Raw genomic sequence first — 13,500 nt, 5'->3', positions numbered from 1 at the left:
AACCCGTTGTTTAGAGGGAATAAATGTGATTCATTCGGGCTGCGACGCTTTGAGATAGCCGTTTTTCTGTTCTATCTTTATTTTGAACCAACCGCCATCACACAACAACCACCAACCACAACGCTGCTTCACAACAACAACACCAACAGCCACGACCTTTACCTTCACAACTCGCTCCCGCAAACATCACATCACCGCCATTCCAAACGGCACCATGGCCATCGGCCACCGCCGGAAACCCTCCACCACCTTCACCTCTCTCCTACGGCCATTCCCGCACCACCTGTGAGCGCCGGGCGTCGGGCTGTCCTGGGCTCGTGCAGGATGCACGCCGAGCCGCGAGTGCAAAATGCGGCCTTTCCGAGGAGAATTCGGATCAGGAATGCTACACGCCCACTTCTGATCCGTCCAATCAGCAAGCGCGGGGTCGCTTGGCCCCGCCTCCAGGCATGTCTGTGTGGAATCGAGATATGCAAATTCTAGGATCAGGGGAGATTCACGCCCCTTTTCCTCCGTCCAATGGGCGAGCGTGGCTCCGCCCCCGAGCTCATCCTGATCCGGAAATTTGCATGTGGGTTCTCCTGCCGGCCTATAAAACGCCGAGCAGAAAAGCAGAGTAGAGTGGCAGAAAAGCGAAGAGAGTTTTGGGGCAGAGAGAAAGAATAGTTGTTGCGCAAGAGTTGTTGTTGCGAGGCAGTCAAGTCGGGTTGGAGCGCGGAGTGGAGTCGGGAGGCGAGGGTGTCCAGGTGGTTTTCTGCAGTCGGCTGAGGAGAATTGGGGGAAGAGTCCGAGGAGCTCGGGTCCGAGGCAAGGAAGACGGCGGTCGGCGACGAGGTCGCGGTGGAATCGCTCATCACGGGACCCAAGCAAGCCAGCTATACTCCTTCCCCAGAGCATCAACAATTCCCCTTTCCCCCGCGCTGAGATAGTGCGAAAAGGGGGCCCTGTTCCCACCCCACTCCAAGCGGTGCCAACGAAACCCGCGAAGGAGCACGAAGTCGGGGCACCACCGCACTGCCACATTTGCGGCTCATCACCAAGATGCGGGTAGGACCCCCCCACCCCCGGTCTCGCGGGCCTGGCCGCTCCTCCAGGTCCCGCACACACATTGGCCTACGGGCCCGTCTGCCCCCTTGCTTATGAGGGTGGCTTGTTTCCTTTGCTTTTGAGTAAATGTGTGTCGGCGCTGTCTGTGAAGTAAAACTGTTTAAGTGTTGCCGTGTGCTCGCGTAGTCGGTAGTATTTCTGCGTCATTGTTTCTTTTGTTGCATTTGCTATATGTGTGCTCTCCGTGTGCCGCAGAATAAATGTGCATTATGTTGAACTGTTTTCCCGTTTCGCTTCGTCTTTTCTTGAATTGAATCTCCATCTTGCTTCACGTAACGGGTTCGTTGTGGGCTTAATACGCCCGGTGATTAATCGGAACCGTCGAGGCCGACGATAACACCGCTCGGTTATCCCGATAGCACGGAACGGATCGCTTAAGCAGCCCGTGTCCGGAGTCGACCTGCGGCGAGGTGCGATCGCCCGGTCTACCATCCGCGTGGGTACTTAGGGAGGTCGAGTTTGGCGAACAACCCTATCCCACGCGGGTGGCCGATTGGCACGATCGTGGTGAAGCCGAAAGGCCTACCCGTGACTTGCTCCCGGCGTTAGTCCAAGAGGGTCACGACAGAATTGTCCGTCCGGTGGGCAACGTGCCGCGATTCGAGTCACCTGGCCATTCGCACCCCGGCGGGCACGAATTCGCAACAATATATATATATATATATATATATATATATATATATATATATATATATACACATATATATACATATATTGTTACGTTTGAGGGGGGTATGCATTCAAAGGGTAATTAGGATGTTTAATTAGGTATGCCATGCTGTTCGAGTTTACCAGGATCTCGATGTAATAAGTAGCAATTCAGTGGTGATAAGTTGTCTAGTAAATGTTCATTTCTTCAAGGGGGGAGATGATAATTGTCACGTAATTAGATAGGGACACGGGATAGGGTAAGTGTGTCTGCGTAAACCCCTTTTTGGTATTCTCTGGAGACTGGCCGTGACGTCACAGGACAGTGCAGCGGATGGCTCCACCCCGTGATCACGATTGGCAGAAGGCGATGGCGGTGGGCCAATAAACGGCTCGATTGAAGTGACGAGGACGAAGGATAAAAAGGTTCTGTTCGGGGTCGAAAAGGAAGAGGAAGAAGATTACAACCAGAACGATCGTGTTTTTTTGGTGTGGAAGCTGTGGCGGCAGAGAGCGTCCTGGTTGCTGTGCTGAGTCGATCGTGCTCTTGTTCGTGTCTGGGAGCCTTGCCGAGCCTCGTGCCTCGCCTCGGTTGGCTCTGGGGTTCTGCTGACTCGGAGTACGGGATCGGGCGGCGGGCGGACCTGCCTCCCTCTCATGCTAGCAACTTGGCGCCAGAACTGGTTCCCTGGCGGCTGTGAGCGGACTTGGGCCAAGACCAGGAGGTCGACAGCACCACGGTTTCTCCTGCCCCCCTGACGAGAGCAAGGCCAGCTCGTCCGGCGCCGATCCAGGGACAGTTGCGTCCACACCACGGTCCAGCCTGACCACCAGAAATAGCTACGTGTGTGTGTGTGGTGTGTGTGTGTGTGCTTGGCGCCTTAGAAGATTTGAGATCTCTATATTCATTGGAATTGTCTGTTTTTCCCCACGCCCGATCCCACACCATCCCGTCGAATCGCCCCGGATCCCTCTTCTTGCCGAGTCTTGTTATTTCTGGTGAAAATAAAAACGAATAAACATCATCAACTCAGTGAAAAGTGACTCGTGCCACCTTCCTCGTCCCGTTTGCGGTAGAGCAATGAGAACCGCCATGTTTGGGTTATAAACAAATAAATCGCCTCCATCGTTTCGGCTCATTCTACGTTGGCGGGACTGTTCAAGTCCCGTGGACGTCACATTGGTGTCAGGGTGTTGGATGTTCGAACCCCTCTAAATTATATACCAGGATTAAAATCTCGCCACGAATTGGAATATAAAATTACTACAGAAAAGCGCACGAGCGCGGGAAAATTTTGGCGGGATTTTTCAAATTTAAATTAATTGGTGGCAAACGGGACTTCTGCACCATGGCGGATGTGCAGATGTTTGAGGAGGAAGGCCACGTGTCTGGCAGCGAGTCGGGGGAAGAGGGGAGAGACGGGGGTAGGGTTGGAACCTCCCCCATTCCGAGCGTGGACCGTGCTTCATCGCCCGTAACGGAGCCGGCAGCGCCGGAAACCGGCACGATGACTATCTGGACAATGTTGGAACGTTTAATGAGTGCAATTACAGCACAGGGGGCAAAAATGACGGCACAGGGGGCACAAATGGCAGAAATGACGGCACAAATGGAAAATCAATTCGTGACACAGAGGGCAGACATGACGGCACAGGGGGCAGAAATGACGGCACAAATGGAAAATCAATTCGTGACACAGAGGGCAGAAATGACAGATCAATTGGGGGAAAAGATGGAGAAAATGAAAACTGAGATGCAGGAGTGTGTGGATGTTAAATTGGGAGAAATACAAAGTAAATTCGAGGATAGATTGGAGGAAACAAAGGTAGAAATTACATTGAAGGGGGAAAATATACAGAAAAAATTGGTAGATAAAATTGATGCAACGAACATTCGGTTTGATAAAGTGGATGAAAGCCTGGAACGTCATCGTGCCTGTGTGGATGCTCGTATGCAGCTGCAAGTTGAAGAGTGGGGAGAGCTGAGGAAGCAAGGGATGAATTTGGCGGAGGAGGTAAAAGGATTGGAGGCTCGTTTGGACGAACAAGATAAAATTATGAGCCAAGATGAAGTCTTGGATAAAGGCCTGGTAGAGCCGTCTTTTGTAAGTAGAGTGTCCGGGTTGGTTGAGGAGCAGCTACAAACTCGCGACGGAGCCTTGGAGGAGGTTGTGCGGGCCCAGAAGATCCTGCGGGAAGAGGTGAATCGGTCCATTCAACGTTTGGAACAGGAGGCAAAATTGACCCATGAGACCCTCACCACAAAACATCTTTGGCCACAGTGGGCTCCGAAATTGGATACGCAGCCACAAGGGTGTTTGATCCCTGGGCTGGATTCGGACAAGGGAGAAACTGAGAAGCGGGCCACCGTAAAAATGATCCCCCTGGTAAATTTTGACGGGTCAGGGAGCGTTGAAGCTTTTCTGACGCAATTTGAGTGCATTTCCCGACGAAACGGGTGGAATGAGCAGGAACGTACAGGGAATTTGGTGGCAACGTTGCGGGGACCAGCCGCAGACATGTTAAACGTGATCGCGGAGGGGATGTTGACCAGCTCCCACATTTGCGAGGCGCTGAGCCGTCGGTTTGGGTTCGCGACAAACTGTGATCTGGTGCGGGCTCAGCTCCAGCACCGCAGATTAAAGCCTGGTGAGACAGTGCAGGAGCTGGCACAGGACATTTACCAATCAGTCAGGATCGCGTATCGGGACCTTACAGTGGAGGCGTGGGACAGACTGGCACTAGATAAATTTTTAGCTGCTCTTCCTGACCCTGAGGTCCGAGCGCTAGTGGAGTTACAGGATCCACCCACCGTTCACCGAGCGGCCGAGTGCGCGGCCAGGCTAGCCTCGTGGAGTCGGCCGGGTCGGGTTCCAGAGAGGCCATCAGTGATGATCCGACAGGCGGAGATCCAGGATCAGGGAGGGGGGCTGGGAGAAATTGGCATTACCCAAATGTTTCAGGAAATTTGCCAGAAACTGTCGAGTTTGATAAAGGGTAATCCGGTAGTTAGTGCGCCAAAGCGGCGGGGTCCAGCCCAGCCAAAAGAGCAATTCGATTATGGCCGAGGGGGTCCGGAACCAGAAGAGACATTTCACCGATACTCACGGGGGCCTTTTATGGGGAGTTGTTTCCGGTGCGGGCGAAGAGGACACATGCAACGATATTGCCGGTACCCGGCGATGGAGGGACCCTCCAATAGACTTTTAGACTCGGAGAGGGTGAATCCTTCTGCTGAGCCGCCAGGTCTATCCGAGATGCCCTTTCATAGGTCGGGTCCGGAGATCACTGTCGGGGGTCGGGGAGACTAGATTGGACTGAGCATATACGGCCATGCTCGGCTGCTGAGATTGTGGCGAAGTGCCCTCCTTTGGTGAAAAAAAAAAAAAGAATTGTGGGAAAATTGGCATGGGTTTGTAAGTTCTGCTAGGTTTTAGAGTGACAATCGGGACAGTGGGTAATTGGTAACAAAGTGGGCACGAGTGGCTGTCCAATGGCTGGTGCGTGGATCGGGTGAGAAGTGCTGTGTGAGTTGTTTTAAGTTAAGAAGTGAAATGTATGGTGCACACATTGATTTTTATTGGACATGGTGTGGTAACAGGGAAGGTCATGGTCGGTGAAGTGTTAGAAATGCAGGTGTCACATGTAAGGCCGATGGGGTGGGGGAGTCATGTGGGTTTTGTGGGTGGGGATGATGTGCTTGTCCACAGGGATTGCTGAAGCTCACGGTGAGCGTGAATTGCGACCCCCTTCAAGGAGATTCACCACCTGGTGGCTAATGGTGACAGTGTCTGGAGGCAACTTGGAGAGGGTCTGGTTGGGCGACCAAGCATAGGACCTTGGCGACTCAGGAAGGCCAGAGGAGCCAGTGAGACCCCTTCCAGAGTGTTGTCCGGGATTAGAGCTGATGGCTACCAGGGGGGAGGGAATCAAAGGGAGCGGGGCGGAGAAACGTCCGGGTTGGACTAAAGCTTACCTGTGGGCATGGTTGCACCTGAGTTGCCCCCATCGTCTTGTGGTAATCCACCCCACGGCCATGACGGGATTCAGCCTGCATGATTAAAATGAGGACCATGACCTAGAAATGTGATGATGACCATGGTGTGAGTGTTGTGAAGATGTGTGAGTCCCACTCGATCCCGCACAACTTGACAGGTGCAGCAAGGGCATGACGTCCGCATAATTTTAGGGCAAGCAAATTTGAAAATTGGCTCCCCAGGTAACGCTGGGTCTATGAGCATCCACTGGGGGAGGTGGTCAAGTGTAAATATCCTGTGAATAGTGTCGGTAAGGCTTAGAGTAGGAATGTAAAGTATAAGTGTTGTGTTTTTGTGGAACCTTTTGTTTCCCCTCCCCAGATCACTGGAAGAGTGCTGGGCAAGAGCGATGATCCGGAGGATGGAGTGCAACTTCGCTCAGTGCTCTCATGTGATAAAAACATAAAAAATAAAAAACGAATGATTGTATAGGTGAGGATAAGGCCATAAGGGGGTAGTACATTAAGCAGGATAGGTAAGTTCGCTGCGACTCGCTGCCCATTGCCCCTCCTACTTTATTTCGTTAGGTTAATTTGGTGTGAGTCAGTAAGTGTTCAGGCTGGTACGGTAGCGCCTGTGATATACCTTGCAGGAGCTGCGGTACCAGAGGAGGGGGCAGTGTTACGTTTGAGGGGGGGGGTATGCATTCAAAGGGTAATTAGGATGTTTAATTAGGTATGCCATGGTGTTCGAGTTCTCGATGTAATAAGTAGCAATTCAGTGGTGATAAGTTGTCTAGTAAATGTTCATTTCTTCAAAGGGGGAGATGATAATTGTCACGTAATTAGATAGGGTCACGGGATAGGGTAAGTGTGTCTGCGTAAACCCCTTTTTGGTATTCTCTGGAGACTGGCCGTGACGTCACAGGACAGTGCAGCGGATGGCTCTACCCCGTGATCACGATTGGCAGAAGGCGATGGCGGTGGGCCAATAAACGGCTCGATTGAAGTGACGAGGACGAAGGATAAAAAGGTTCTGTTCGGGGTCGAAAAGGAAGAGGAAGAAGATTACAACCAGAACGATCGTGTTTTTTTGGTGTGGAAGCTGTGGCGGCAGAGAGCATCCTGGTTGCTGTGCTGAGTCGATCGTGCTCTTGTTCGTGTCTGGGAGCCTTGCCGAGCCTCGTGCCTCGCCTCGGTTGGCTCTGGGGTTCTGCTGACTCGGAGTACGGGATCGGGCGGTGGGCGGACCTGCCTCCCTCTCATGCTAGCAACTTGGCGCCAGAACTGGTTCCCTGGCGGCTGTGAGCGGACTTGGGCCAAGACCAGGAGGTCGACAGCACCATGGTTTCTCCTGCCCCCCTGACGAGAGCAAGGCCAGCTCGTCCGGCGCCGATCCAGGGACAGTTGCGTCCACACCACGGTCCAGCCTGACCACCAGAAATAGCTACGTGTGTGTGTGGTGTGTGTGTGTGTGTGTGTGCTTGGCGCCTTCGAAGGTTTGAGATCTCTATATTCATTGGAATTGTCTGTTTTTCCCCACGCCCGATCCCACACCATCCCGTCGAATCGCCCCGGATCCCTCTTCTTGCCGAGTCTTGTTATTTCTGGTGAAAATAAAAACGAATAAACATCATCAACTCAGTGAAAAGTGACTCGTGCCACCTTCCTCGTCCCGTTTGCGGTAGAGCAATGAGAACCGCCATGTTTGGGTTATAAACAAATAAATCGCCTCCATCGTTTCGGCTCATTCTACGTTGGCGGGACTGTTCAAGTCCCGTGGACGTCACAATATATTATGTATCGGTATATGTTTCAAGGAGATGGGCACAAACATTTATCTTTATAAACAGCTGTGTGTGAAGGGTGGAAAAAAAAGTTTGGCTCGGTAATTTCGAAAATATGTTAATATGGCAAGTGGTTCACCAATCGGGTGTTGTCAAATATATATTTGCTTTGAAACTCACAAAGAGAAACATATAACCTTTGTAATGCAAATACGATAACCAAATGTTTAGAAACAGTCATGAGGCCAAAGGAAAACCTGATAAAACCTCCATAAGGTACGGGATGAAACTTTGCTACCAAGGCGTCCATAATAGGCACGGCATGTCCAAAAACACACACACACACGCACACACACACGCACACACGCACACACGCACACACGCACATGCACACGCACACGCACACACACACACACACACACACACACACACACACACACACACACACACACACGCACGCACGCACACACACACACACACACACACACACACACACACACACACACACACACACGGAGAGTCCGTACAGATCCAAATCTACCTATATGTGCCACGTCTATGTCGGCTGTATAGGGGAGAGTGGGACAAGATGGTCCCTTTTTTGGTTTTGTCCGTTTTGCCGTCAGATGATTTGCCAGCCAAACACCATTCAATTGCCATTCGTTAGTCCATCTATCGCCCCAAGTAACTGCCCAATTTCGAGAATATTCGAGATCATTGAATGTCTATAAAAGGCAATTCAAAATTTGTGGTCGAAATGCTCAACTTGCCCCACCCCTGGGGCAATTCGGTCATCACTATGGGGAAAGATGATCATGGTCCTAAGGAAACATGAGGACAGTCTAAATAAGCGATGTGTTAGAATTTTAATGAACGGAAAATATTTCTTCATTTATATATATCCATCTAGGATACCAACATAATATTTCCAAAACATTTTCCCATACACAACCAGATACGAACGTCCATTTTCATGTCATTTATCTTTGTGTTCCAGTCTTAGTGTCTAAATTCGCAACTCCCACTGACTGAGATCAATTTTGAATACCAGTTGCTTTAATTTTCTCTGGCTTCCCTTTAAAAATTCGGGTGGAGTTAGTTTTTTTAACGATGTCCTCCTTGGAAAAAGTCCCACAATCTGTCTCGTCCACGATGAACGTAGGTCGATCAAAGTTCATATGAGAAGGTACTTTGCGGACAAAGACTCCCTCATATCCATCATCGTCGATTGCCTCTACACGCGCTATGAACAGAATTGATCGCGCCTTTTTCCCATCTATTTTTGTAATTACAAAGTCTCCTTCAATAATGTCATTATTGTCATCTGATCACCTGATCAACTTGCCTCACAACCAAGTGATCATCCTGCCCCACCACCGGCATTTTTACAAAATCGTCTGGCATTCATAAATTACAGCAATGAGCGAGGCAAAGCATACACGCAATATGGGCATATAAGCTACGTATCTACCAATATACAGATACCATTCCTACTACACTTAATCATCGAGATAATACATACTCACCGATGATTCGAAAATTTTCTTTTTCAGGAGGAAAATGATGTTTTTCTGATAAAACGAACGCAGCGTTTTTTCTCGTCATGCGCCTTCCACCGTGGAATAGTAGTTAATCGATCTGTCGTTGAGTGGCGCCACTGTCCAATGCGAGCTTTATTGGAGTCGTGAGAGGGGGGTGATCATCATGCCCCAGGGATCATCTTGCCCCACTCTCCCCTACATACCTCTACCTTGTAGTAACTGTGAACTGAACTCGTATCAACAATTGAGTGCTCGGTAATTGGCTTAAGCACTCAAGCAAGCACTCCAACGGAACACCTGGCTTAGCAAGCGATTACCAAATGCCATCAATAAACCCATGCACTCGAAAACGCCCAAGCAATGTCTGAATTTGCCAAATGAATACTTTTTTTAAGCATTGGAACTGCAATGAAGTTCATCGTCACCGTTAATCATTGTCAAAAGGGCTATTCTCATCAACCCAAACATCCATTTTTCACTCATACACTCCTTTGGAGTTCCCTTCGTATGCATGCAAAGTTTCAGGCAGCAAAAGGGAAACTTCTTCTCTATCCTGACAAGTTGTCAATTAACGAACTTGCCGAGACCGACCAGATGCTGAAAGCGGAGTTGCAGACCTTGAAATCTCTCACTGCTGAAGACGTTAGTCCAAAGGTCACCCATCAAGTGAGGGCAGAAGTCAGAAAGCAAGATTTCCCCCAGGGGCTTGACCCACTGGTAGCGGAAGCAGAGGAGACTGAACCCATCATCCCAGAGTCTATCACCCCCTTTCTCCGATATTTGCTGACAGGTAACACGGACAATGACCATGCATCCCGAATAGTTCAATGGGTTGTTCATTACTTGATATATGCTCTCACTCATGGCAAGACAAAGCCACCCAAATATATCATTACTTGGTCACAGTATATCCTACTCCCACCATCTTACTCCCAGGTGGGGAAGAGATTGACACAGCCCTGTGTCTGCAGTAGCTCTCAGTGTGAAAAGACTATGATGGTCTTCCAGCATACACCCATCCTGGAGGTTTCCCTACCCTAGCCTGGGACAACATTGATTGACGTGAGGAGACCAGCAGTGGTGAGTGGACATCCCACAGAGTCAATGGAATTGCTATCCAAGCCAAGGCAGTTGATGTGCAGCCAGCTTAAACCTTACCTCCTGTTGACAAGACAAGAAGAGATGCATCAGTACTGCACCACTGATGCTGCCCACGTACAATGTTGGGCGAAGAGGCGGGACACTCCAAACTGAAGGCGTAGATATTGACTCTGCCATTGTCTTGCCTGCGAGATGGAAGAACCTCATCTGTGTTATGGTCCACATATCAGAGGAAGAACACCAATCAATCAGTAGCTGGACTGGCTTCAATAGCCTGACTCAAGGTGACATCACAGTCCTCCAGGACAACATTGGCTAGATATACCCATCATCAATGCTCCTGCAACACAAATGCTGACTGGCAACAAAGTGCTGAATCACTCACTCACCAAAATGCAATGTTTAGAGCTGTCCTAGATCATACGTGTCTTTGACCAGGTATGGTATGCAAAGGCTGTCAGGATAATATGGAAATTTTCTGAAAACTAAATGTCTCCAAGGGGTGGGTACATTAAACAGCTGATTGCCACTTCTAAGCTACCTCTCAGCAATGGTTATCATACCAAAATATATGCCATAGACTAATTTTTAAAAATTATAGTTAGACACCCCCTCACCCCATCCCCTTTGCCAGCCCCCCAAGATGGTACCAATTAGTGAAATTTCTGGTCCTGGCTCATCAAGTAATAGCCTGATAGAAAAGAACATGAGATTTAGGACAGTAATAGTCAGGCATCTTTCAGTCACAGTCGTTAATTAATGAAATGGTCTCTCTAGAAAGGTAGTGGCAGCAGAAAGAGGAGATAGGTTTAAATTGGAATTAGATAGGTACCTGGAAGTTTTGGAGATAAAGGGGTACAGGGATATTGGCAGGACTAGTAGGTAGCTTGCGTGTGGATTGGTGATAGTGTCTGGTGTTAGGTAGTGCAGGTATGATGGGTAAATAGCCTCCTCCTGTACCAAAGTTCCTTGTTCTTCCTTCTTGTTGTTGAATTGGGTGTTACCACAGATCCAAAAGTCAAATTGACCTTCTTAGCTATCACATGTTATCATTGTCACTTGCATGCAGCACGTGGCTGTGGGGTAACATCATTGGCTGAGCTGCTGATGCAATGCCCTCTGTTTGTTAAGGCAGGAATTTGTAGTTTGTTCAGGGTGCCAGCAATAACTCGCCTACTCTTCACGGACACCATGGGATCTTTAATGCCCACCAAAGAATGCCAGCAGACGGGATTGCCAGCTGAATGTCCATTCGAGAGATGGCACACACATTGATGAATTGCCCTGCCTGTGAAACTTCTGGATCACCGTTTAAAGCTGGGTCGGGATTCAAACCCAAGCGAGACAGCTTTGAGGCGAGTGTGCGTACCTTTGGGCCATCCTGTCAGCCCCATTATACAGTATGTTATCACCCACTGGTACAAATTTCCTCCATCCACTTTCTCCACTCAATGTGAAGTTAAAAATCCTTTCCTTTTTGTAGCGTTGTGATCAAGGGAACGAATAGTTAGTGTGGCAAGGGAGAGACAAAGGTGCCATTCCCTTCCATGATTGGAAGCTGACTTGGTGATAGCTGGAGCCTTCCATCTCCTACATTCATAGCTGAGTAGACAGTAGTTCTTTTTCCTTCCAGCTGATGGCCAAGATGGAGGCAAAATCCAGCACCTTCCCCCCTCCCCCATTTCAATGCTTGGAATAATACACCATTAGGAAGCTATTGTGATGAGCATAAATCTTCAACCCAATCTTCATTACATCACATGATGTGGTTGTTGCAATGGCATTAAATCTATAATGGATCAATGTAAATCACATGATAATCCTGATGATGGTACATTGGCTTAAACCAATCAGGGAATGGTGCTGTGACATAGAAGCACACCAAGAAGAAAATCTAATTGAGAGCAACGATTAAGATTTTCCTCCAGCCTCGAAGATGAATAAAATATAAAATCCCTAAAGAATGTGTGAGGCAGATCATAATTATAAGTTCATTGCTTGAATTTGTAGAGTTAATAGAATAATAAACAAGATGAGATAATGAAACTGGCTTGACGTTCTGATATACTGACTCATCACGCATTACCTGAATGGAAAGGGTGATCACCTTAGCCGTTTAAAGCACAGTCATCTTATTTTGGTGATCAACGTTAATAACTCTGCAAGTCCTCAAGACTAGTTTGCAACGAGCTGGACCATTGAGTCTTACGTGAGAGGTGGAAAACCACCGAGCTTGTGACACGTTGTGGGTTCAACAGACCATTTATAGTGAACTATGACCTGATGCAAGCCAACTAAAATGGCTCTTCATTGAACATCAGCTGTCATGTTTCCCACACATTAAATCATGTCCTGCACTACCATGTCTCTATGCCACCAAAGCCTTGTTTTACATGTCTACTGCAGCTTTGTTTCCAACAAGATGGGGGGAGCAGTGACCAGATTGAACGAGTTCAGCTGGGAGCTCCACTGCAGCAAACTCAAAAAGGAACTCAACTCGAATGTCATCCCAATTGGGAAGATTCAAAAGGGAATTTATTATCACCGGGCACTTCTTTTTAAGGTTGGGAAAATCACAAATCTAATGGGATTCAATGCACAGTCTATCATGATTATTTTTGTGAAATACCATCTTATAAAGTACATACTTGTATATCATGTTGATGACATTTTGCAGAATTTGTTCCTTTTCCTAAGCAAATGCCGATAACCTTTTATAACACTTGCTCAGCTTAAGAGAGTCTCAGTCACTGCAAGCACTTGCTCATTAATAAGGTTTTTTTTCTGAAAACTTACAATGTGGTTGAAAGGAAAATAAATAGACTAATGAGTGCTATGTACTGTATCCATACAGGTATTGGCTGACAAGCTTGCCATCTGCTCGACATTGGTGCGTGGTTCATACGGCCGAGCTTGGAACGAGGTTCTGCTTCGACAAGACAGCACCACATGTTGCCAGAGCTTGCCTGAAACTTCCTCAAAATTCATTGTGGATCTCATGTACAATCCTGGAGATTTGTTGGTCGCCAATGGTAGAAATTCCTATTCGTATTGCCGCTTCTAGGTCCTTCCCTCTTTCTGTCTCAACTCTTTGCAACTATTTGATGTAATAGATCACTCGCAACTCCCGTGTAAGTAGCCAAAGTTAATTGATTTTGAGTATAACATTGAACAAATACAAAGTGCTGGTGTCCTCCTTTTCATTGGGAAAGGAAATATGAGGGCATTAATAATATGCAACAAATAAACAACACTGGATTATGCTTTTATGCATATTAAATGTAGTAGAGCCATAGAGGAACACCTATATTAACACAGCCACCAATGCTTGGCACAGAAG

The 13,500-nt window shown here is 48.3% G+C and overlaps 1 protein-coding gene and 1 long non-coding RNA gene across 7 annotated transcripts in view; one reads left to right on the top strand and one right to left on the bottom strand.

Moving 5' to 3' along the window:
- Window positions 1-13,411, top strand: part of ARMC3 (armadillo repeat containing 3) — a 69,939-nt gene extending 56,528 nt beyond the window's left edge. For 5 of the 6 annotated variants that reach the window (XM_085879132.1, XM_085879136.1, XM_085879134.1 and 2 more), the window contains 2 exons: window positions 12,567-12,723; window positions 13,015-13,411. In XM_085879132.1, coding sequence (XP_085735258.1) covers window positions 12,567-12,723; window positions 13,015-13,224 — 367 coding nt within the window. In that variant the 3' untranslated portion in view covers window positions 13,225-13,411. The remainder of the gene's footprint in view (window positions 1-12,566; window positions 12,724-13,014) is intronic. The other variant, XM_085879135.1, reaches the window with a different exon arrangement.
- The window catches only part of LOC147028582 (uncharacterized), a 65,137-nt gene that overhangs the window by 8,702 nt on the left and 42,935 nt on the right, over window positions 1-13,500 (bottom strand). The window lies entirely within an intron of this gene.

This window comes from Eptatretus burgeri, chromosome 4, assembly GCF_056783735.1.
Source record: "Eptatretus burgeri isolate ZD-2024b chromosome 4, Ebu_testis_v1, whole genome shotgun sequence".
NCBI classification, from domain to species: Eukaryota; Metazoa; Chordata; class Myxini; order Myxiniformes; family Myxinidae; genus Eptatretus; species Eptatretus burgeri.
This window is presented reverse-complemented; position numbering and strand designations above follow the sequence as displayed.